We start from the raw sequence: 22,850 nt of genomic DNA, 5'->3' as shown, positions 1-22,850 counted from the left end.
TTTGTTTGTTTGGGAAGACCTTTATCTCTCCTTCTATTCTAAACGACAGACTTGCTGGATAAAGGATTCTCGGCTGCATATTTTTTTTCTGTTCATCACATTAAAGATCTCCTGCCATTCCTTTCTGGCGTGCCAAGTTTCAGTAGAGAGATCGGTCACAAGTCTTATAGGTCTCCCTTTATATGTTACAGCACGTTTATCTCTAGTTGCTTTCAGAATTTTCTCTTTATCCTTGTATTTTGCCAGTTTCACTATGATATGTCATGCAGAAGATCGATTCAAGTTACGTCTGAAGGGAGTTCTCTGTGCCTCTTGGATTTCAATGCCTTTTTCCTTCCCCAGATCCAGGAAGTTCTCAGCTATTATTTCTTCAAGTACACCTTCAGCACCTTTCCCTCTCTGTTCCTCCTCTGGAATACCAATTATGCATATATTATTTCTCTTTAGTGCATCACTTAGTTCTCTAATTTTCCCCTCATACTCCTGGGTTTTTTTTTATCTCTCTTTTTCTCAACTTCTTCTTTTTCCATAATTTTATCTTCTAGTTCACCTATTCTCTCCTCTGCCTCTTCAATCCGAGCCGTAGTTGTCTCCATTTTATTTTGCAGCTCATTGATAGCATTTTTTAGCTCCTCCTGGCTGTTCCTTAGTCCCTTGATCTCTGTAGCAAGAGATTCTTTGCTGTCCTTTATACTGTTTTCAAGCCCCGTGATTAATTTTATGACTATTATTCTAAATTCACTTTCTGTTATATTGTTTAAATCATTTTTGATCAGTTCATTAGCTGTTGTTATTTCCTGGACATTTCTGAGGGGAATTCTTCCATTTCGTCATTTTGGATAGTCCCTGGTGTGGTGCAGGATTGCAGGGCACTTCCCCTGTGCTGTCTTGAATAACTTGCCTTGGTAGGGGAGGCCGCAGTCAGACCTGATGTCTGCCCCCAGCCCACCGCTGGGGCCACAGTCAGACTGGTGTGTGCCTTCTCTTCCCCTCTCCTAGGGGCGGGATTCACTGTGGGGTGGCGTGGCCCATTTGGGCTACTTGCACACTGCCAGGCTTGTGGTGCTGGGGATCTGGCGTATTAGCTGGGGTGAATCGGCAGGGTGCACAGGGGTGGGAGGGGCAGACTCAGCTCGCTTTTCCTTTGGAGATACGCTTAGGGAGGGGCCCTGTGGCACCGGGAGGGAGTCAGACCCGCCGGAGGGATGGATCTGCAGAAGCACAGTGTTGGGTGTTTGCGCGGTGCAAGCAAGTTCCCTGGCAGGAACTGGTTCCCTTTGGGATTTTGGCTGGGGGATGGGCGAGGGAGATGGCGCTGGCGAGCGCCTTTGTTCTCCGCCAAGCTGTGCTCTGTCGTTGGGGGCTCAACAACTCTCCCTCCTGTTGTCCTCCAGCCCTCCCGTTCTCTGAGCAGAGCTGTTAGCTTATAACCTTCCAGATGTCAAGTCCCACTTGCTGTGGGAACACACTCCATCCGGCCCCTCTGCTTTTGCAAGCCAGACTCAGGGGCTCTGCTTGGCCGGCGGGCCACCCCTCCACCCCAGCTCCCTCCCGCCAGTCAGTGTAGCGTGCACCGCCTCTCTGCCCTTCCTACCCTCTTCCCTGGGCCTCTTGTCTGCGCTTGGCTCTGGAGACTCCATTCTGCTAATCCTCTGGTGGTTTTCTGGGTTATTTAGGCAGGTGTAGGTGGAATCTAAGTGATCAGCAGGATGCGTGCGGTGAGCCCAGGGTCCTCCTATGCCGCCATCTTCCCAGGATCCAACATTTATTCATTTTTGAGAGACAAGAGAGAGACAGAGCGCGAGGAAGAGAGGGAGACACAGAATCTGAAGCAGGCTCCAGCTCCTAGCTGTCAGCACAGAGGCCTACACGGGGCTGTAACTCACAAACTGCGAGATCATGAACTGAGCTGAAGTTGGTTGCTCAACCGACTGAACCACCCTGGCACCCCTCTTTAGCATTAATTTTTAATTCATTATTATGTCATCCTTTTCAGGTTCAATTATTGTGTATTTTAAGATATATATTGCTTTATTATAAAAATACATATGATGCATGTAATTAAATGATACATATATACTTTTTTTTTTAAAGTAGGCTCCATGCCCAATGTGCAGCTTGAACTCATGACCCTGAGATCAAGAGTTGGATGCTCCACAAACTGAGCCACCCAGGCTCCCCAATACATTTTTACTTTGATTCAAGTTTAGGGTTGCCAACTTCCTGGTTTGTTAGGGAATTCCCTGGGTTTAGTGTGTTTTTCTGTCCTGGAGAACTCCTCAGTCTTACGCAAACCAGGACCGTTGGCCACTCCCACTCTACTATATATATATATATATATTTTTTTTTTTTTCTCAGAAGGATGCATAATCAAAAAACTATAGAGACTACTGTTTAAACCATTTGTTCATGATTGTTTCCAAGGGGTAAGGATGGAATCAATCTGGCCCAACTAAGACTGATGAGTGTGATCACTTTACCTCTAAGTGATTAGCCAAATTTGTTTAAAATCAAACATAGCCTAGTAGAACAAGAGGATCCCCAGAAAAAAATACACTGTTTAAATCCTAAGCTAACTGCCTTCAGTAATTTGAAAAGGCCAAACCCAGAAGAGTTTGTCTTATAGTTGCAACTGAGTGAAATAGGAGGGTTATTTAAGGTCACAAAAGATCCTGCTCAGAGTAAAAGAACTGCTGTGATGTCAGGCCTCCCAAGATACCCTATGAAGAGTCTGTGGTTGTGATCATAAGGAATAGAAGAAACAATTCCTTGACTGAGAATTTTTTCTTCTTGCCAATGAGGGAAAGCCCCACTAAGTAAGACACCGTGTACTCCATTTACCCAGCCTCAATGTAGATAGAGAACTCTGCAAATAGAGACCCCCTTTTCTGAGAAATCACACTACTTACAAGTTCCTATAGCAGAGCCAACTTAATGTTCTGACAAATATTTCTTCAAAATCAGTGAATATGATTCTATAAAAATTCATTTTTTTATGTGTTCTGTAGAATTCAAGTTAATCTGATTTAAGGAAACAAGATTTTGGATGAATAAGGTATCTGCAGAAGTAAGGAGGTGATTATATTAAAAATCAGAGGATAGTTTTAATTATTCATGAGAAAGTTCAGTTAAAAAAATCCATGAGGGGGGTGTCTGGGTGGCTCAGTTGGTTAAGCACCTGACTCTTGATAATGGCTTAGGCCATGATCTCATGGTTCGTGGGATCTGTGCTGTCAGCGCAGAGCCTGCTTGGGATTCTCTCTCTTCCTCTCTCTCTCTCTGCTCTTCCCCTGCTTACTCTCTCTCTTTCTCAAAATAAATAAACGTTTAAAAAATCCATGAAGGCAACATAATAATAATACAACAGATAGTTAAGTGTATGTGTATGTGTCAGTTTACCTTTAGTGTATTTCAAACTGCAAGTTAATTAATTATGGATTTGAATCTTAACAATGCAATAGTTAAACAAATAGCAATAGTTTACTAAAAAGATAATTATTCATTTAATAGTTTACTAAAAAGATAATTCATTTTTTTATTTGATAATTTATTTTCAAACGCATGATGTCAAATAGCAGTGTGATGGATAATTTTATGTGCCAGTGTGGTTAGACTATGGTGGCAAGTGTTTGGTGAAACACTAGTCTAGCTATTTTTATAAAGGTATTTTTTAGATGTGATTAACTTTACAATCAGTTGGCTTTAAGTAAAGCAGATTACCCTCCATAATGCGAGTGGGCTGTATCCAATCAGTTGAAGGCCTTTAGAGCAAAGACTGAGATTTCCAAAAGAATGAATTCTGCTTTTAGATTGCAACATAGAAATCTGCCTAATTTCCCAGACTTTAGGCTCAAGACTGCAACAGCAACTCTTACTTGCCCTGCCAGCTTGTCCTACAGATTTCAGAATTGCTAGCTACCCCAGTTGTGTAAGCCAATTTCTTAAAACCTCCCCTCTCTCTTGGTCTCTGTCCCTGTCTCTGTCTTCCCTGTTGGTTCTGTTTTTCTGGAGAACCCTGACTAATACAAACAGATTTGAAATATAAGATCACTTTTCTTTTTTTTTTTTAAAGAATAGTAACAATCATCCAGCTATATGGAGATTCTTAGGTATTTGGCAATATAAACAACTATTAGTCATGTTAAAAATACATTTCAAAATGGTTTTTAATACCTATAGCTGAGGAAAGTCAGTGGTTGCTTTAGCTGAGAAGAAAAAGATCTAGATAGTTTAGTCCACAGGAGTGAACAATTCAACATAACTGATTTTTAAAACCGAATTAATTGAATAATTTTTTTTTGTCTTCAGACAAAAGAAATGCTGCAATTGACTAATTCTTTGGTTTGTAGAAGTGTTGTTAACTGTATATTACAGTTGTATAGATTTAAAAAGGTATATTATTTTATACAGGACACATTTTAAAATAAAATCTTTAAGGGCTTAAAATTGAATCGATTTCCCTTTTAGTTTAATCCATTTCCCTAACTATTGATTATGCCCATAATATGACATTATACACTATCTGATACTTTCCTTAATAACATTTTGTTTCTGAATAATGTTCATGGTATTCTTAAAGAAAACTACTGGTGTATGAGGAAAATATCTAATATCTGAAATGTTCTTTAAGTCTACTGTAACTAAAATGACAATCTAGAAAATTAGAGAATGGAACTTTTTTGGTCCAGTGTAAAATTGTAATTTTTATTTTTTATTTTTATTTTTTGTTTTCTGAATATAATTGTAAAATTGGCTTACATACAACACCCAGTGCTCATCCCAACAAGTGCCCTCCTCAATGCCCATCACCCATTTTCCCTCTTCCCCACCCCATCCACCCTTAGTTTGTTCTTTGTATTTAATAGTCGCTTGTGGTTTGCCTCCCTCACTCTCTGTTTGTATCTTTTTTTTCCCCTTCGCTTCCCCATAGTCTTCTGTTAAGTTTCTCAAGATCCACATATAAGTGAAGCATATATCTGCCCTTCTCTGAGTGACTTATTTCACTCAGCATAATTTTTTAAAAAAAACCTTTTTTTGTTGTAACCCTTCTATACTACAATACGCTTTTGTTAAAATCAGACATTAAACTCAGATAACAGACAAAAGTGTAGAAATTTTAAGAATTAAACTGATGAGAGTTACATTTAGCCATAAACTATTCGTTTATTGTCATGTCTGAGAATTTTTCTTGTATGTAAATGATGATTAAAATAGTCTCAGAAGAACAGAAACTAGGCACAATAAATTACATGATATCTGCTGAGGTGCCTTCCCTTGTGGACTCCAATTTGGATATTCTGTCAATAAAACACAACAGTTAAAAGCTCCATTTAGTTTCAAGGGGAGGAAGTAATTGAATCAATATTGAAATAGTTTGATACGTACTTTCAGTCTTATCAAGTTCTTTATTACCTAAGATAGAAAAATATTAGAGAATTAAAGACATTCACTTGCTTTTCTGGCCTTTTAAATAAGATAATAAACTTAGGAAACTTAGTTTAGCTCTAAACTTAGTTTAACTTAAGAAAATTAAAGCTTCCTCCCCCAATCCCACAGTGGTTAAAAATCTATATGGTATCCCTGCCAGCAGTCATGTCAACAGATATTTCTAGAGCAGCTCTCATGTTGAAGGCAAAAAAGCCTAAACTCAACAAAACTATATAAAGGAGTTAACTTTACTTGTGGCACTCTGCCATGGCCTTTATTCCCTGAAAAAGAATGTAATTCTTTCATGTTGACTTTTTAGTACCCAGAGCCCTCCATTAAATATTTCATTCCTTTCTGGTGTGGTTCTTGTTCCAAAATTTGCTCTATGTCTTTCCCTCATCATTTTTTCTTTTCCCTGTCTTTAACAAGCTCCTGCATTTTTTAGGAATTCATTTGTTTATTTTTTATTCATTCATTCACTTTTTCAGTGTCTACTATGTATCGAACATAATTATAGGCTTTGGGTATAAATAGTTATCAGGAAAAAATAAAGTTTCCTTACAGAAAAGTAAGGGGAGAAAAATCTATCATCAATTTTAAAATAAATAAATAAAAATGAATAAAGTTTATCATTGCAGAGAGTGATTAGTGCTATGAAAAACACAAACTAGGTCAAATGATAGAAAATAATGAGGCCTTAACTATAATAGTAGCCAAAGTTTATTGAGAACTTCTTTAACTTGGGGACAAATCACTCACCTTCTGAGTTAAGCCATCTGACTCTAAGACCTATACATTTAGCCCTTATGCTATATCTCCTCCCGTCTCTCAAAAAGGAAGTCAGCAAAACTAAAAATTGAGTTTATATAAACACTGGTCAACATAAAAGAGAAAAGGCACAAATTAAAAATCATAGGCTTTAAACAAGTGGAAACCAGAGCAAAGATGTTTCTTTCCCAATTTATCTATAGATTCAATGTAATTCCAACCAAAATTTCAAGGTCTTCTGTGGAATTGATAAGCTTATCCTAACATTAATTTGCAAGAGCAGAGGTCCAAGAAGAGCCAAGTAATTTCTGAATAATTTAGAAAAGAAACAAGTTGGGAAAACAGCTCCTACCAGACAGCAAATGTTAACATAGACTTTGAAGCTGTGTGGTGCTCTCTTGGAAACCCATTGTTAATAACTGCTGGAATCTTGGGATGTAGAAACGTATGACAGACAAAAGTCCTCATTAAGCACAACTAGAAAATCCAGATAAAGTACAACAAGAAAGTGTTTAAGAGCCTCAGAGATTTCCTAAAGCAACAAAGACTGGAGGGTCAAGATTTTAGAGCTGTAGATCCACGGAGAGATGGGCTGGTGTTATGAAAGCTGCTTTTTTCTCTGGAGCCATTTGTTCATTTGGGGCACAGGTATAGGGCTAAAAATCTGGGCTTTGCCCAGGCAGAGGTTGATGTTTGGGAAATAGAACCAGCAGAGCTTTTGTTAGTCTTGTAAGACTAGAGAGAGAAAATTGGAGAATTGAGTAGTTCAAGATCTGGGTGAAAGGTAAAGGTGGAGGAGAGGAAATGAGCCAAAGAGATGGCCATTTTGTACTCAAACTATTTGTTTAATTTGGAAGCTATGAGGGGCAGGAGGCTAAAATCCTAGGGTGAAATTCTCTGGAAAGCAAAGCAGATTTTTCAGTAATTTCAGAGTGCTAAAGCAATAAGCATTGGAATTCAGAACCCATTAGGAAAAGGCAACATTGAACACACCAGTGTCTCAGTGGAAAGTCCTAGAAGTCTACACCCTTAGAACAGGGTCAAACAGTGGAAAGCCCTAGAAGTCTACACCCGTAGAACAGGGCCAAACCCTTACATGAATTCTAAGCCAGCGTTGACTAAGTTGTGTTTGGATTAAGGTGAACAACCCCGACTCTTTCTGTTCAGCAGAGGAAAAGGAGAACTCTACATTTTTGTTTTACACATGTTGTTAGATGTTTAAAAGAAACTTAATAGGCGTATACCAAGTGTTTTTGTAATGTACTGCTATGAAGCAAACTTCCCGAATTAAAGAGCTTAAAACAATAACAATTTGTTATTATTTCTTACAATTATCTGGATTGGCTGACTCTGGCAGGCAATTATTCTGCTCCATGTAATGTCATCGGGTCTCAAAGACATAGCTGCCTATAGCTGGAGTGCAACCGGGGTTGAAACAGAAAGATGACCTGTCCTCTTCCGAGGCTTTTCTCAGTGTGACCTCTCCAGCAGGAGGGGACGAATTTCTGGAAATGCTGGGAGCTTCCATCAGAACAAAAACCTAAGTTGCCAAGTCTCCTCTAAAGGGTAGGCCCAGAACTGGCACAACATGAAGGCCTTATTCAAGGGGAGGAGAAATAGTCTCCACTTTTTTGGGAGGAGTGGCATATGTATAAGGAGGAGAGGAATCACTATTGGCCATCTTTAAAGACAATTCACCACACCAACAAACAGAGCATATTACCAAAACCAAAAGAAAACAAAACAATCTTGGAACTAGAAACAGAACCACAGGTGATCCAGATGCTGGAGATTTCAGAAAGAGGATGGAGTATTTGAGGGTGGTGTTCATGGAGCTTAGTGTGTCAAAAGGAGGATAACAAAAAATGGTAGGGGAGAAAAGGAAGAGCCAGAACGATCATGCCTGGGCTTGTTGATCTTGGAAGACAGTCATATTTTTCTCTAATTGGAGTAAGAAGAAATTGAGGAATTTTAAGAAAAGTGATTTGGGGGTGCCTGGGTGGCTCAGTCGGTTAAGTGTCCAACTTTGGCTTGGGTCATGATCTCACGGTTCGTGGGTTCAAGCCCCACATCGGGCTCTGTGCTGACAGCTCAGAGCCCAGAGCCTGTTTCAGATTCTGTGTCTCCCTCTCTCTATGCCCCTCCCCAACTCATGTTCTGTCTCCCTCTGTCTCAAAAATAAATAAACATTAAAAAAAAAACTTTTTTAAGTGATTTGATCTCGATTTTCTGTAAAACAATTTGGAGAAGAGGAGAAGTGGAAACTACTAGTTCAGGTGAGAAATAACAGTGGCCTACATACTGGACAGGAAGGAGAAGTAAAAAAAAAAAGAGAGAGAAAGTGCCAAATTATGGAAAGAGTCCAAATGTCCATCTACTGATGAATGGATAAAGAAGATGTGGTATATGTATATACATATATATATATGTATATATATATATGTATATACACATACACACACACATATATGTATACATATATACATATATATACATATATATATTTATATACACATATATAATGGAATATTACTCAGGGATCAAAAAGAATGAAATCTTGCCATTTGCAACAACATGGATGGAACTGGAATGTATTATGCTAAGTGAAAAAAGTCAGTCACAGAAAGGTAAATATCATATGATTTCATTCATATGTGGAACTTAAGAAACAAAACAGATGCACATAGGGGAAGGGAAGGGAAAATAAGATAAAAACAGAGAGGGAAGCAAACCATAAGAGACTCTTAAATACAGAGAACAAACTGAGGCTTGCTGGCCGGGTGTTGAGTGGGAGGTGGGATAAATGGGTGATGGGCATTGAGGAGCGCACTTTTTGGGAAGAACACTGGGTGTTAAATATGTAATGGATGAATCACTAAATACTACTCCTGAAACCATTATTACACAATACATTAACTAACTTGAATTTAAATGAAATTTGAAAAAGAAGAGCGATACATATCACTGTTATTTTTATGCCCTTTTAATTAAAAAATATTAATTTTCAAGTAGGAGATATATAATCAATTTATGTTTTAAGCTGCTTTGAATGAAATTTAAAATTAGAGGGGCCATACTTCCGACTCATTGTTTAACTGAAGTATAATATGAATATGGAAGTATGCGTACCTCATAAATGGAAAGATTGATAAATTATTACAAAGTGAACAGATGTAGATCACCATAGCATAGGTGTAGAAAGTCATTCTTGCATCCTCTTCTACTCAACTAATTCCTCTTTCCTCTCTAAAGGTAACCATATCCTGACTCCAAATGCCAAAGGTAGGTTAGTTTGGCTGATTTTTGAACTTTATATAAATGAATCATTTAATATGGATTCTTTTTGTGTCTTCTTTTGTGGCACCAAATCTTCTCTTCCTACTCTTCTCCTTCCTAATCCCCCTCCTCCTCACAATTTTCAGGTCATCTCTCTTCCCGTTTCACTCAAAATTCTTTTTCAATACAGAATATAGGCACTTATCCTTAAAAAAAATCCTCTGTTGTGAGAACCAAAAGGCTGATAATGGAAGAGAAACATAGTAGCTTTAAATCGCAATTCATTTGGACATCGGTTAATGCATTACTTCTGAATGAGCCACTATTTTAACAATAACTAATAAAAGGAGGTGATTAGAAGCAAATACAAATATACCTCAACGAATAGTTATTTTGAGTATAGTAGCAAACTGGATCATACTTATATCTTACTCCTTTCTGTCCTTTAGCTTGAAAGGAAAAATAATCAGTGAAGAAAGGAGGGATCATCTAAATTTAAATATGATAATTAGTTCATGGGATGCCTGGGTGGCTCACTAGGTTGAGCTTCTGACTTCAGCTCAGGTCATGATCTCACAGCTAGTGGTTTCAAGTCCCGCATCAGGCTCTGTGCTGACAGCTCAGAGCCTGGAGCCTGCTTTGGATTCTGTGTCTCCCTCTCTCTCTGACCCTCCCCCACTCATGCTCTGTCTGTCTCTCTCCCACTCTCTGTCTCAAAAATAAACATTAAAAAAATTTAAACATAATTTATGACGAATGATTTATATCATCATATAGCAGCAATCAAATCTTGTCAATAATTCTCTATACACTTGAGGATCCAAATTTTAAAATACAATTAATTCATGGAAACTTTGCTCTCAGAATAAAGTGAATTTTTTTTTTCCTTTTTGCTTACGGCAGAGCTTGTTTTCACAGGTTTCTTCTTTTGCACACAAAGAGCAGGATACTCCTCTAGTGTAAGGGGGCCTATTTGGAAAATTTCCTCTGTAAAAAAAGAGAATCATTGGTTAGCCAAAGGGCTATTAATTTCTCTAAATTTGTGCATGAATTTATGCACGTTGTTTTGGTCACTCACTCATGAATGTTTAAAAGGAAAAATAACAATTTTTGTCCCAAGTTTATGCTCCTTTATTTTGTAAAATGAAACCATTAGAACTGTTCTTTACAGATGTCCCTAATCCACACAACAGTTATATTCTTGAATATTCTATAGAATACAAATTAGGTGTGAATCCAATATAATTATGCATGGGATAGCCACAAAGTTTTTGTAGTAAACACTGAGATTATCTCTTGATTTTATAAATGGAATAAATACAATTTAAATTGCAAGTGGAAACATGCTTTATATACAATACACTAGTTCTTACGTAGTTCAGTTTGATGAGGTACCAAAAAGATTTGCAACTATTATGCCTGCTTTTCAGTAAGGTAAATTGTTACATTTAAGAAACCTCTTCTCCACCCCACACCCATCTCTGTATCTGTGGAACACTTTGAAAAGTATTACGTACCTAGAGTACGCAAAGAAAAGCATTAATAACATGAGTAGTAGTGTTCCATTAAAGAATATGCTGCAATTTATTTATTCAACTGTTGATGGACATTTGGGTTATTACAGATTTTGACTATTACAAATAAAGTTACTGTGCACATTTTGAACATTATTCTACAAGTCTTTATGTGGACCTACATTTCCTTGGATAAATACCTAGAAGTGAAATGAATAGATCATGTGCTAGGTGCATATTTAACTTTTTATGTAACTACCACACAGGTTTTACAAAGTAGTTGTAACACTATATTTTTGCCAGCAGTCTTGAGAATTCTAATTGCTTTACTTCCTTGTCTGGATTTGGATTGGCCAGTCCTTAGCCATTCTAATTGTGTAGTGGTATTCATTGTAGTTTTGATGTGTGTTTCCCTAATGATTAATGATGTTGAGAATTTTTTCTTGTGCTTATTTGCCATCTGCATTTCTTCCCTGTTAATCTTTTGTCCATTTAAAAAAAATTTAAATTTTAAGTTTTCCTAATATTGAATTGTGAGAGTTCATTGCATATTCTCAATATAAGACCTTTATTATAGATGCTTTACAAACATTTTCTCCCTGAGGCATGTTTTTTTCATTTTCTTACCAGTGTCTTTGAAAAACATTAATTTTAAATGTTAATTAAACCCAATTTATCAATTTGTTCTTTTATGGATCATGGTTTTGATGTGATAGCTAAAAAAAAATTGGGGGCTATCTTAAGGTCACAAAGGCTTCATCTGTGTTTTCTTCCAACAGTTTTGGGTTGGAACATTTAGGTCTATGATCCGTTTTGAGTTCATTATTATAGGTTGTGTGTTGTGTAGATCTAAGTTTATTTTTGTTTTTTATATATGGATGATAAACTGTTCCAGAACCATTTGTTTAAAAATCTTTTTTACATTGCATTGTCTTTGTGCATTTTTGGAAAATTAGTTGAACATATGTGAACAACCATGTATGGGGTTTATTTCTGAACTCTACATTCTGTTCCACTGATCTATTTAATTTTACATTAATATCACAATGTTGTGATTATTCTAGCTTTAATAATTCTGAAAAACATAATGTTAGCTCTACAATTTTTTTCAGCATTGATTTGGCTATTCTAAGTCCTTTTCATTTCCATAAGAATTTTATGATCAGTCTGTCAATTTCTACAATAAAAATCTGGAATTTTTATTGGGATTGTACTGAATTTATAGGTCAATTCAGTGAAAATCGCATCTTAACAATATTGAGTCTTTTAATCCATTAATAAGGTATAATCTCTCCCATTGTTTCTTTGTTAATTTCTGTCATGAATATATTTTTTAAATGTTTATTTATTAATTTTGAGAGAGAGCACGTACACATTGCACAACCAGGGGAGTGGGAAGAGAGAATTACAAGCAGGCTCTGTGCTCTCAGTGCAAAGCCCAGTGGGGGGGCCAATCCCACGAATGGTGAGATCATGACCTGAGCTGAAATTAAGTGGGACACTTAACCAACTGAGCCACCCAGATACCCCTGTCATGAATATTGTGTAGTTTCCAGTGTATAGGTCTTTTGTATCTTCTGCCAAATTTATCCCTAGATAATTTATATTTTTGATGCAGTTATAAATGGTAGTTATTTTAATTCAATTTATGATTGTTTATTGCTAGTATATGGACATGTAATTGAGTTTTGTATATTGATCTTATATCCTGAAAAATTGCTAAATTTACTTAATAGTTTTAGAAGAATTTTCATAGATTCCATTAGATTTTTTTTATATAGACCTATAGACCAGAAGTCAGCAAAGTATGACACATAGGCCAAATCTGGCCTGCTTTTGTGTAGTCCGCAAGCAAAGAATTTTTTTTTTTTTTTAATTCTTAATGGACTTTTAAAAACAAAATAAAAACAAAGATGAAGGTAACAGAATGTATATGGCATGCAAAGCCTAGCATATTTACTCTTTGGTACTTTGCGAAAAGTGTTTTACTATTGGTATAATATTATATATAGGTTTTTCACAGATGCCCTTTATTAGGTTTAGGAAGTTCCCTTCTGTTTCCAGCTTGCTGAGAGCTTTTATCAGGAATGAATGTTTGGCTTTTTCTCAATCTGTTGAGATGATCATGTGATCTTTATTTTTAGGTTGATTTCTATGGTGAATTACAGTGATGGATGTATTTAGAATGCTACATCACCCTTATATTCCTGGAATAAATTCTATTTGGACAAGGTGTATTATGCTTTTACTATATTGTTGGATTCAAATGCTAAATTTTGTTTATAATTTTGTACCTATGTTCATAAGAGATACTGCTCTGTGGTTTTCCTTGATTTCATTTATCCTTTGCAGTTTGTGTTCCTGGAGGAACTTTTCCATTTCATTCAGGTTGCTTCTTGATTAACCCTACTGTCATTTTGAAACGACCTTCTTTATTTCTGGTATTATTCTTTGCTCTATAATCCACATTATCTGTTATTAGTATAGATGCTGCTGCTTTCTTTTACCTAATGTTAGCATAGTAAACCTTTTTCCATTCTTGTACTTTTAATCTATTTTTGTTTGTTTTTTGATTTATTTTAATTGTATTTATGTATGTATGTATATATTTATTTATTTATGTAAATTCCAGGTGTAGTCAACATGCAGGGTTATATTAATTTCAGATGTATAACATAGTGATTATACATATATAATGTACATTATATGTATATATTATACATATATTATACATAATATATATATACATATAATACATGTATATATTATACATATATGTATAATATAGTGATTCAATAATCACTATACATTACTCAGTGTTTATCATGAAAAGTGTGCTCTTTTAATTCCTTCCTATTCCCATTCCTCCACCTACTTCCCCTCTGGTAACTATTAGTATGTTCTCTGTTGTTAAGAATCTGTTTTTTTGGTTTGTCCCTTTTTTTCTTTGTTTTGTTTCTTAGATTCCATAAATGTGAAATCATATGATATTTTTCTTTCTCTGGATGACTTATTTCACTTAGCATTATACTGTCTAAATCCATCCATGTTCTTGCAAGTGGCAAGATTTTATTCTTTTTTATGGCTGAGTAATATTCCATTATATATATATGGCTTCTTTACCCATTCATCAATTGATGGACAGCTGGGTTGCTTCCATAATTTCGCTATTGTAAATAATGCTGCAATAAACATAGGGGTACATATATATTTTTGAATTACTGTTTACATGTTCTTTGGATAAATACCCCGTAGTGGAATTACTGGATCACATGGTAATTCTGTTTTCCACAGTAGCTATAGCAGTTTGCATTCTCACCAACAGTGCATGAGGGTTCCTTTTTCTTCACATCCTCACCAATACTTGTTGTTTCATTAGTTTGTTATATTAGCCATTCTGACAGGTGTGAGGTGATACCTCATTGTGGTTTTGATTTGCATTTCCCTGATGATAAGTGATGTTGAGCATCTTTTCATATGTCTTTTGGACATGTGTATGTCTTCTTTGGAGAAATGTCTATTCATGTCTTTGACCCATTTTTATTTTTGTTAATGTTTATTTATTTTTGAGAATAAAAGAGTGCGTGCAAATGCACACACAAGCAGGGGAGGGGCAGAGGGTAGGGGGACAGTGGATCTGAAGTGGGCTCTGTGCTGACAGCAGAGAGCCTGATATGGGGCTAGAACTCTAGAACTCACAAACTATGAGATTATGACCTGACCTGAAGTTGGATGCTTAACTTACTGAGCCACTCAGGTGCCCCTGTTTGACCCACTTTTAATTGGATTATTTGTTTTTGTGTGTGTGTTGACTTGTATAAGTTCTGTATACATTTTGGATACTAATCCTTTATCACATGTCATTTCCAAATATCTTTCTCCCATTCAGTAAGTTGTCTTTTAGTTTTGTTGATTATTTCCTTAACTGAGCTGAAGCTTTTTATTTTTATATAGTTCCAATAGTTTATTTTTACTTTTGTTTCCCTTGCCTTGGGAGACATATCTAGAAAAATGTTGCTATGACCAATGTCAGAAAAATTACTGCCTATGTTCTCTTACAGGATTTTAATGGTTTCATGTCTCACATTTAGGTCCTTAATCCATATTAAGTTTATTTTTGTATATGGTGTAAGAAAGTGGTCCAGTGTAATTTTTTTTCTTTTTCTTTCTTTTTTTTTTTTTTTTTTTTTTTGCATGTAGCTGTCCAGCTTTCTCAGCACCATTTGTTGAAGGGACTGTCTTTTTTCCATTGCATATTCTTGTCTTCTTTGTCAAAGATTAATCGACCGTATAATCATGGGTTTCTTTTGGGGCTCCCTATTCTCTTCTATTGATCTTTGTGTCTGTTTTTGTGTCAGTACCATGCTGTTTTGATTACTATAGGTTTGTAATAGATCTTGAAATCTAGGATTGTGATACTTCCATTTTTATTCTTTTTCAAGATTGCTTTGACTATTTGATATCTTCTGTGGTTCTGTACAAACTTTAGCATTATTTGTTCTACTTTTGTGAAAAATGCTATTGGTATTTTGATAGGGATTGCATTAAGCCTATAGATGCTTTGGGTAGTATAGACATTTTTAACAATACTTGTTCTTCCAATTCATGAGCATGGAATATCTTTCCATTTATTTCTGTTGTCTTCGATTTCTTTCATCAATGTTTTATAGTCTTTCACCTCCTTGGTTAAATTTATTCCTAGATATTTCATTATTTTTGGTGAAACTGTAAATTGGATTGTTTTCTTAATTTCTCTTTCTGCTACTTTATTATTAGTGTATAGAAATGCAATGAATTTCTCTACATTGATTTTGTATCCTGCAACCTTACTGAATTCATTTATCAGTTCTAGTAGTTTTTTTGGTGGAGTTTAGGGTTTTCTATATATAATATCATGACATATGCAAATAATGAAAGTTTTACTTCTTCCTTACCAATCTGGATGCCTTTTATTTCTTTTTCTTCCTGATTGCTGTGTCTATGTTGAATAAAAGTGGTGAGAGTGGACATTCTTGTCTTGTTTCTGATCTTAGGGGGAAAACTCTCCGTTTTTTACCATTGAGTATGATATTAGCTGTGGGTTTTTCATATATGGCCTTTGTTATGTTGGCGTCTGTTCCCTCTAAACCTACTTTGTTGAGGGTTTTTTATCATGAATGGATGTTGTACTTTGTCAAATGTTTTTTCTGCATCTATTGAAATGATCATATGTTTTTCATCCTTTCTCTTATTGATGTGATATATCATGTTAATTGATTTGTGAATATTGAACCACCTTTGCATCCCAGGAATAAATCTCACTTGATCATGGTGAATGATTTTTAAATGTATTGTTGGGTTTGGTTTGCTAATATTTTGTTGAGAATTTTTGCATCTGTGTTCATCAGAGATATTGTCCTACAGTACTCCTTTTTTGTGATGTCTTTATTTGGTTTTTCTATCAAGGTAGTAGCCTCATTGAATGAATTTTAAAATTTTCCTTTTTCTATTTTTTGGAATAGTTTGAGAAGACAAAGAATTACTTCTTTAAATGTTTGGGAGAATTCACCTGTGAAGTCATCTGGTTCTGAACTTTTGTTTTTTGGGGAGTTTTTTGATTACTGATTCAATTTCATTTCTGATCATCAATCTGATCAAATTTTCTACTTCTTCCTGATTCAGTTTTTGTAGGTTATATGTTTCTAGGAATTTATTCATTTCTTCTAGGTTGTCCAATTTGTTGGTATATAATTTTTCATAATATTCTCTTAGAATTTTTTATATGTCTATGGTATCATTTGTTATTTATTCTCTTTCATTTATGATTTTATTTGAGTACTGCCTCTATCTTTTTTTTTTTTTCAATGAGTCCAACTAAAGGTTTATCAATTTTGGTTATCTTTTCAAAAACCAGATTCTAGTTTCATAAATTTGTTCTATTGTGTGTCTTTCTTTCTTTCATTCTTTTTTTCTTTCTTTCCTTTTTTTTTTTAGTTTCTATTTTGTGTATTTCTGCCCTAATCTTTATTATATCTTTCCTTCTGATGTTTTGGAGTTTTTTCTTTTTCTTTTTTAAACGTTTATTTATTTATTTTGAGAGAGAAAGAGAGACTGTGAGTAGGGGAGGGGCAGAGAGAGAGGGAGAGAGTCCCAAGCAGGCTCCAAGCTCAGCACAGAGCCTGATGTGGGGCTTAATCACACAACCCTGGGATCATGACCCAAGCAGAAATCAAGAATCAGATGCTTAACCAACTGAGCTACCCATGTGCCCCTGTTTCTTTTCTTTTTGAGCTCCTTTAAGTAAAGGTTAGGTTATTTATTTGAGATTTTTCTTGCTTCTTGCAGTAGGTTTGTATTATTATAAATGTCCATCTTAGAGCAGCTTTTGCTGCATCCCAAAGGTTTTGGACTGTTGTGTTTTCATTTTCATTTGTCTCCATGTATTTTTTGTATTTCCCCCTTGATTTCTTATTTGACTCATTTGTTGTTTAGTAGGGTATTACTTAACCTCTGTATATTTATGTTCTTTACAGACTTTTTCTTGTGGTTGATTTCTTGTTATTTCCGTCTTTATATTTAAAGTGTGCTTTCATAGGGGTGCCTGGCTGTGTCAGTCAGTGGAGCATGTAACTCTAGATCTCAGGGTTCTGAGTTAGAACCCCACATTGGGTGTAAAGATTACTTAAAAATAAAATCTTAAAAGAAATAAAATGTGCTCCTGCAGGCAGAATATAATTGGTTCTTGAGTTCTTATCCAATCTTGCAATCTCCTCCTTTTATTTTGGGTATACCATTTACATTTGATGTGATTATTGATTCAAGTTAGGTTGAGGCTATCATTTTATTTATTCTGTTTTTCTCATCTGTTTGTTGTTCCCTTTTCCTCTTTTTCTGCCTTTCTTTGTATTAATTGAATATTTTGAAATCTAATTTTACATGCTTTGCTGGTGTCTTTGCTATAGCTGTTTGTTTTATTATTTAAGTAGTTACTTTAGGGTTTATAATATGTATCTTCTACTTAACACAGTCAAGTTAAATTATTGCACTTAATGTAGAGTAGAAGAACTTTAATATACTTCCATTTTTCTCTTTTAACCTTTGTGCTACAGTTCTCACATATTTTAATTTTATGTAGTTGTAACTCTCACAATATACTGCTGTTATCTTTAATTAAATAATTATCTTTGAAAGAGAGTTAAATAATAAGAAAAACATCCTATATATTACCCATGTGGTTACCATTTCCAATGGTTTGTTAATTTTGAAAGATTTTCAAAAGATATAAAATTTTCAGTGGACAGTTTTTTTTTTCTTCCAGTATTTAAAGATATTGCTGTTCTGTCTCTGACATTATTTCCACTGAAAAATCTATCATCCTTATCTTTTCCTCTGTATGTAACATGTCTTAGTTGTCTGGTTGCTTTTAAAATTTTCTCTTATTAGTGGTTTTGAAATTTTTTATTTTAAGGTGAGTTGGTGTAGTTTTCTTTCTGCAGATTTGGGATTTGTTAGCCTTCTTGGGTCAGTGAGTTTATAATTTTCCTTAAGCTTGGAAAGTTTTGGGCCATATTTCTTCAAATATTTTTCTGTCCCTGTCTTTCAGGAAACCATTTCTCCCTAAACTTATCTCACAGATAACTGATGCTCTTTTTATCTTTTTTGGATTCTTTTTTCTCTGTGTATTCTATTTTGAATGGTAATAAATAAGCATTCAGTGGTTCTGCAATTTCTCTGGTATTTATAAAAATTGTACTCTGCCCCAAGTTTTAAGGGTGTGTATTTGTCATTCTTGTTTTTATTTTTAACTGAGAGAGAACCATAGAAAATACAGAAAGAGATGTACACATTTTGTACCTCTCCATAGCAATTTTTGCACATATCAGATTGGTTTTGCAAATTATATATATTTATTCTTTGCCTGTGTTTTCATTTTTTTGTACATTTTGTTTTTAAAATTTTGTTTGTTAAAAGAGTTGAACTACTAACTGATTTTTATCTTCTTTCATGTTTCTATGTATTGGGATAAGAGTTCCAGAATTTCATTGTTTGGGATTCCCCTTAGGCTAATGTTCTATTTCCATTTAGATATAAAGTTATCAGCAAGGCAATTAAAAATTATGATATTCTTTTCCTAGAAAACTATGCTTTTCACTGTCATTCTCAGTCATTTACTCTTCCCCAGTATGTTACACTAAATAAGCCTCTGCCACCCTATTTTGTGTTCCAAATATTTAGATATTACTGTGACAATGTATTTTGTTATCTTTTTTTTTAAACTTTAAAGTTTCCATAATATTCACTCTCAAGTTTAATTATTTCATGACAGGTATAATTTTTTTACATAAGGTAATATTCTCTCACCACCTTCTATTTTAATGTATTTCTTTTGAGTAGTGTTATAGAGAGACTTCACTTATCAATTTTAGTATATGTGCTGCCGAAGCGAGCACGAGACTTCACTTATCAAAAATATACTTGTCTCTTTAGTATAAGGTTCTATTTTGGAAACAATTCTTAACATGTATTTTATTTTATTTTATTTTATTTTTTTCAACGTTTTTTATTTATTTTTGGGACAGAGAGAGACAGAGCATGAACGGGGGAGGGGCAGAGAGAGAGAGGGAGACACAGAATCGGAAACAGGCTCCAGGCTCCGAGCCATCAGCCCAGAGCCTGATGCGGGGCTCGAACTCACGGACCGCGAGATCGTGACCTAGCTGAAGTCGGACACTTAACCGACTGCGCCACCCAGGCGCCCCTCATGTATTTTAATTTAAAATATTTGAATAGCAAAATAACTTACGCAGGTCCATAGTTGCATACATATATGGCAGTTTCATGGTTCCCAAGTGTAGGACACATTGTAATTGCACAACCGACTTTATATGAATTGGCCCAAACTACCTATAAGGAAAGGAATTTTAAAATAAAATATGTAAAACAACTTTATGGAAATAATGCATTATGAGAACAGGTCTAATCTTTATCATGCTATCAAAAATGAATGCACGCTATTTATTGTGTTTTTTTCCTTAATTTTTACTATTAAACAACTATTTTGTTAAGTCTGCTCTCCTGAGGCCTAACTAGTTTTTCCTCACTGTTAATTCTCATAAATCAAAAGGAGAATATAACATAAACAGTTATATTTTTTAGATGACTTATGAAATATATTTAAATTTTCTCCATGGGCATATCATACAAATGATATTAAAATCATAATATAAGGGAAAGCAATAATGAAATTTTCTTTCTTTTTATCAGAAATATTCTACTTCATTTATGATCACATTTCAAATTTTGTGGTCTTAACCATATTCTTACCTTTGTTAAGTCACAAGAGACAGACAGGGATAGAGATTAAGGACATAATGAGTTTACTGAAGAAAGATGCCTGACACAGATATGGTGAATCTTTATTTTTGTCTAGTTGCAAAGAATAGCAAAGTTATTCAAAAAGAAGAAGACTCCTATGGAAAACCAGACATGGGGAGAGAGAGAAAAAAAGAGAAGCAGATTACTATTTCTTTGTGACAATGATAGAAGGGAATTTTTCTCTATTTCCTCAATGAATTAAGGGAGAATACTGATTTCCTCCATTTGAAAAGCAAAATCCTCCAAGGAAAGTTAAAATAGATTTTGACAACATAAATGAATTTTCTGAATTCATTTATTTTATAATTCGGTTAACAAAATTTATTAACATATTTTATAAACTGATGTGTTAGTCACTATTTCCCATGGCGTAGGTGTAGCCAGAATCAACAGTTTTGCAAAATATATTTTAATGCCTCTTTGGTTGCCTGAGAAAAAGCAAAGGGTAATAAAAAGGACAGTGAACTGAGAATTAAGAAATGAGTTTTGCTTCTAACCATGTCTGTGGCTTTAGAGACTGACAGATAAATTCTAGTTTCCTACTTAATAAAATGAAATTAAGCTAGATCCAAAAGAGATCCTTTTCCTTTTGAATGTTTCAAAAAGTTAATAAGTGGGGCGCCTGGGTGGCGCAGTCGGTTAAGCATCCGACTTCAGCCAGGTCACGATCTCGCAGTCTGTGAGTTCGAGCCCCGCGTCAGGCTCTGGGCTGATGGCTCGGAGCTTGGAGCCTGCTTCCGATTCTGTGTCTCCCTCTCTCTCTGCCCCTCCCCCGTTCATGCTCTGTCTCTCTCTCTGTCCCAAAAATAAAAATAAAAAATGTTAAAAAAAAAAAAAAGTTAATAAGCTATACAACTGCAAGCATGTATATATTTTAGGAAACCATGTCTAAAAATTTGGTTCACGAATAAATGACAACTCCATAAAATTCTGTTTGTTTAATGTATCTAAGTTGTGATTCTGTTTTGGCTTTGGGAATGGTAAAAGTAAATATTGACTATGTGTAGGTTTAAAATGTATTGCTTTCATTAAAGGGACTAGATGTGACAATGCAAACACTGCTTGTAACTTCAGTATGAATATCTGCAATGGTAAATGCAAGAAATTTTTGGCTTATTTTGTTTAGAACATAAGCAAGATATAGTTGTTGAACCAATAGGAAGAATGCACCCATTCCTAATTACCTAAGCATATGTGTAAATTAGCCAGTGAGGAGTGAACTTCCAATTCTGATGCAGCAATGCTAGGGGAGGAGGGTTATTTGGGAAAAGGTTCCTTTTTTCTGGAAACAAAAGAGAGAGAGTCAAAGGATTATATAAAGGTTGTAACTTGGTCTTGATGCCATATTAGGGATATTGCATTCTGCTTGTTATCAGTACACCTGACATTTGGATTCTATTCTTTCAATTTTCCCAGCAGTAGCCAAACTATATTCTTTGCAGACAACATCTATCCTGAGAAGAGTGTCCAGACTTACAGTGTCCTGTTATTGGGCAAAGGGTGAATAGAGGGGGAGCATGGAAGCTGCTAACCTCTTTGTTCAGTGCTTCTCTGATAAAAATGACTTGCTTTGAGTCATTGTATACATCTTATACAGATGAGTAAGTTTGGAGAAGACAGCCCTTTCTGTCACTCAAATGAGGCTTCATAGGAGCTCAGTGCCATTTTCAGGATTGGCTTAGCTTAAAAGTGACCTCTACTTCTCACCAAAAATTCCCACTGAAACAACCAGAATACTTGGAAAAATAACAGGAAATAATGTTTTCAAGGTACTAACATCAGGCAACTAACATCAATGCCCGCTGTGGTTTGAGAGGAAAAGATTCAGGCTGTACAATTGTTCCACATTATTGCTGTGAGTTTCCAGGTCATGGCAGGGGAAGTGGGGGGTTGAGGTGTGGGAAACCAGGAGAAGCTTGATGGATTCACACAGCTGAATTCAGCTGATTCAGAGGCAGAGCTGAAAATGTGGGGAGACCAAGGAGGCAGGAACATAGCACCGGGGTGGTAAAAATCGTATAGTGACACAACTATAGCGATCTACAAGGAGTCCTCACCATCAATTCAGCAGAGCATTAATCAGCATGCATGTGAAGAAACTACCCTAGGTCTGGGAAAGAACTACCTATAAAAACTAGAGGAAAGAATGCTAAGACTTAAACAGGGCTGGGAAGGGAGCCTATTTCTACTAGCCACACTGGAAAATATCAATTTCTGGGGCATTGGGTAGAATCTGCATTAAGAGTCTTGCCTTACAGGAACCAATTTTCAGATGAGGTAACTATCCCAGAAGACAGTTCAACAATATTTATAGTTATATAAATAAATGCAGCATCCAAAAAGGCAAAATTTACAAAGTTGAAAATATAATAAAATTTCTCCAGTGGGGTAAGTAGCAGGAAAATTTGACCCATAACGAAGAGGAAAAATCAATCCATTTAAACTAACACAGAACTAACATGGATGGTAAATTAGGAAGGAAAACATTAGAATAGTGAGTATAACTGTATC

The 22,850-nt window shown here is 35.3% G+C and overlaps 1 protein-coding gene across 1 annotated transcript in view; it reads right to left on the bottom strand.

Annotated features, from left to right (window-relative positions):
* Positions 1-5,143: 5,143 nt before the first annotated feature.
* Positions 5,144-22,850, bottom strand: part of GLIPR1L1 (GLIPR1 like 1) — a 36,630-nt gene continuing 18,923 nt past the window's right edge. The window contains exons 3-6 of the mRNA XM_049627454.1: positions 19,768-19,868; positions 10,370-10,458; positions 5,386-5,412; positions 5,144-5,297 (exon numbers count right to left, since the gene is read on the bottom strand). Coding sequence (XP_049483411.1) covers positions 5,206-5,297; positions 5,386-5,412; positions 10,370-10,458; positions 19,768-19,868 — 309 coding nt within the window. The 3' untranslated portion in view covers positions 5,144-5,205. The remainder of the gene's footprint in view (positions 5,298-5,385; positions 5,413-10,369; positions 10,459-19,767; positions 19,869-22,850) is intronic.

The sequence above is a fragment of the Panthera uncia genome, chromosome B4, assembly GCF_023721935.1.
Source record: "Panthera uncia isolate 11264 chromosome B4, Puncia_PCG_1.0, whole genome shotgun sequence".
In the NCBI taxonomy this organism is placed as follows: Eukaryota; Metazoa; Chordata; class Mammalia; order Carnivora; family Felidae; genus Panthera; species Panthera uncia.
This window is presented reverse-complemented; position numbering and strand designations above follow the sequence as displayed.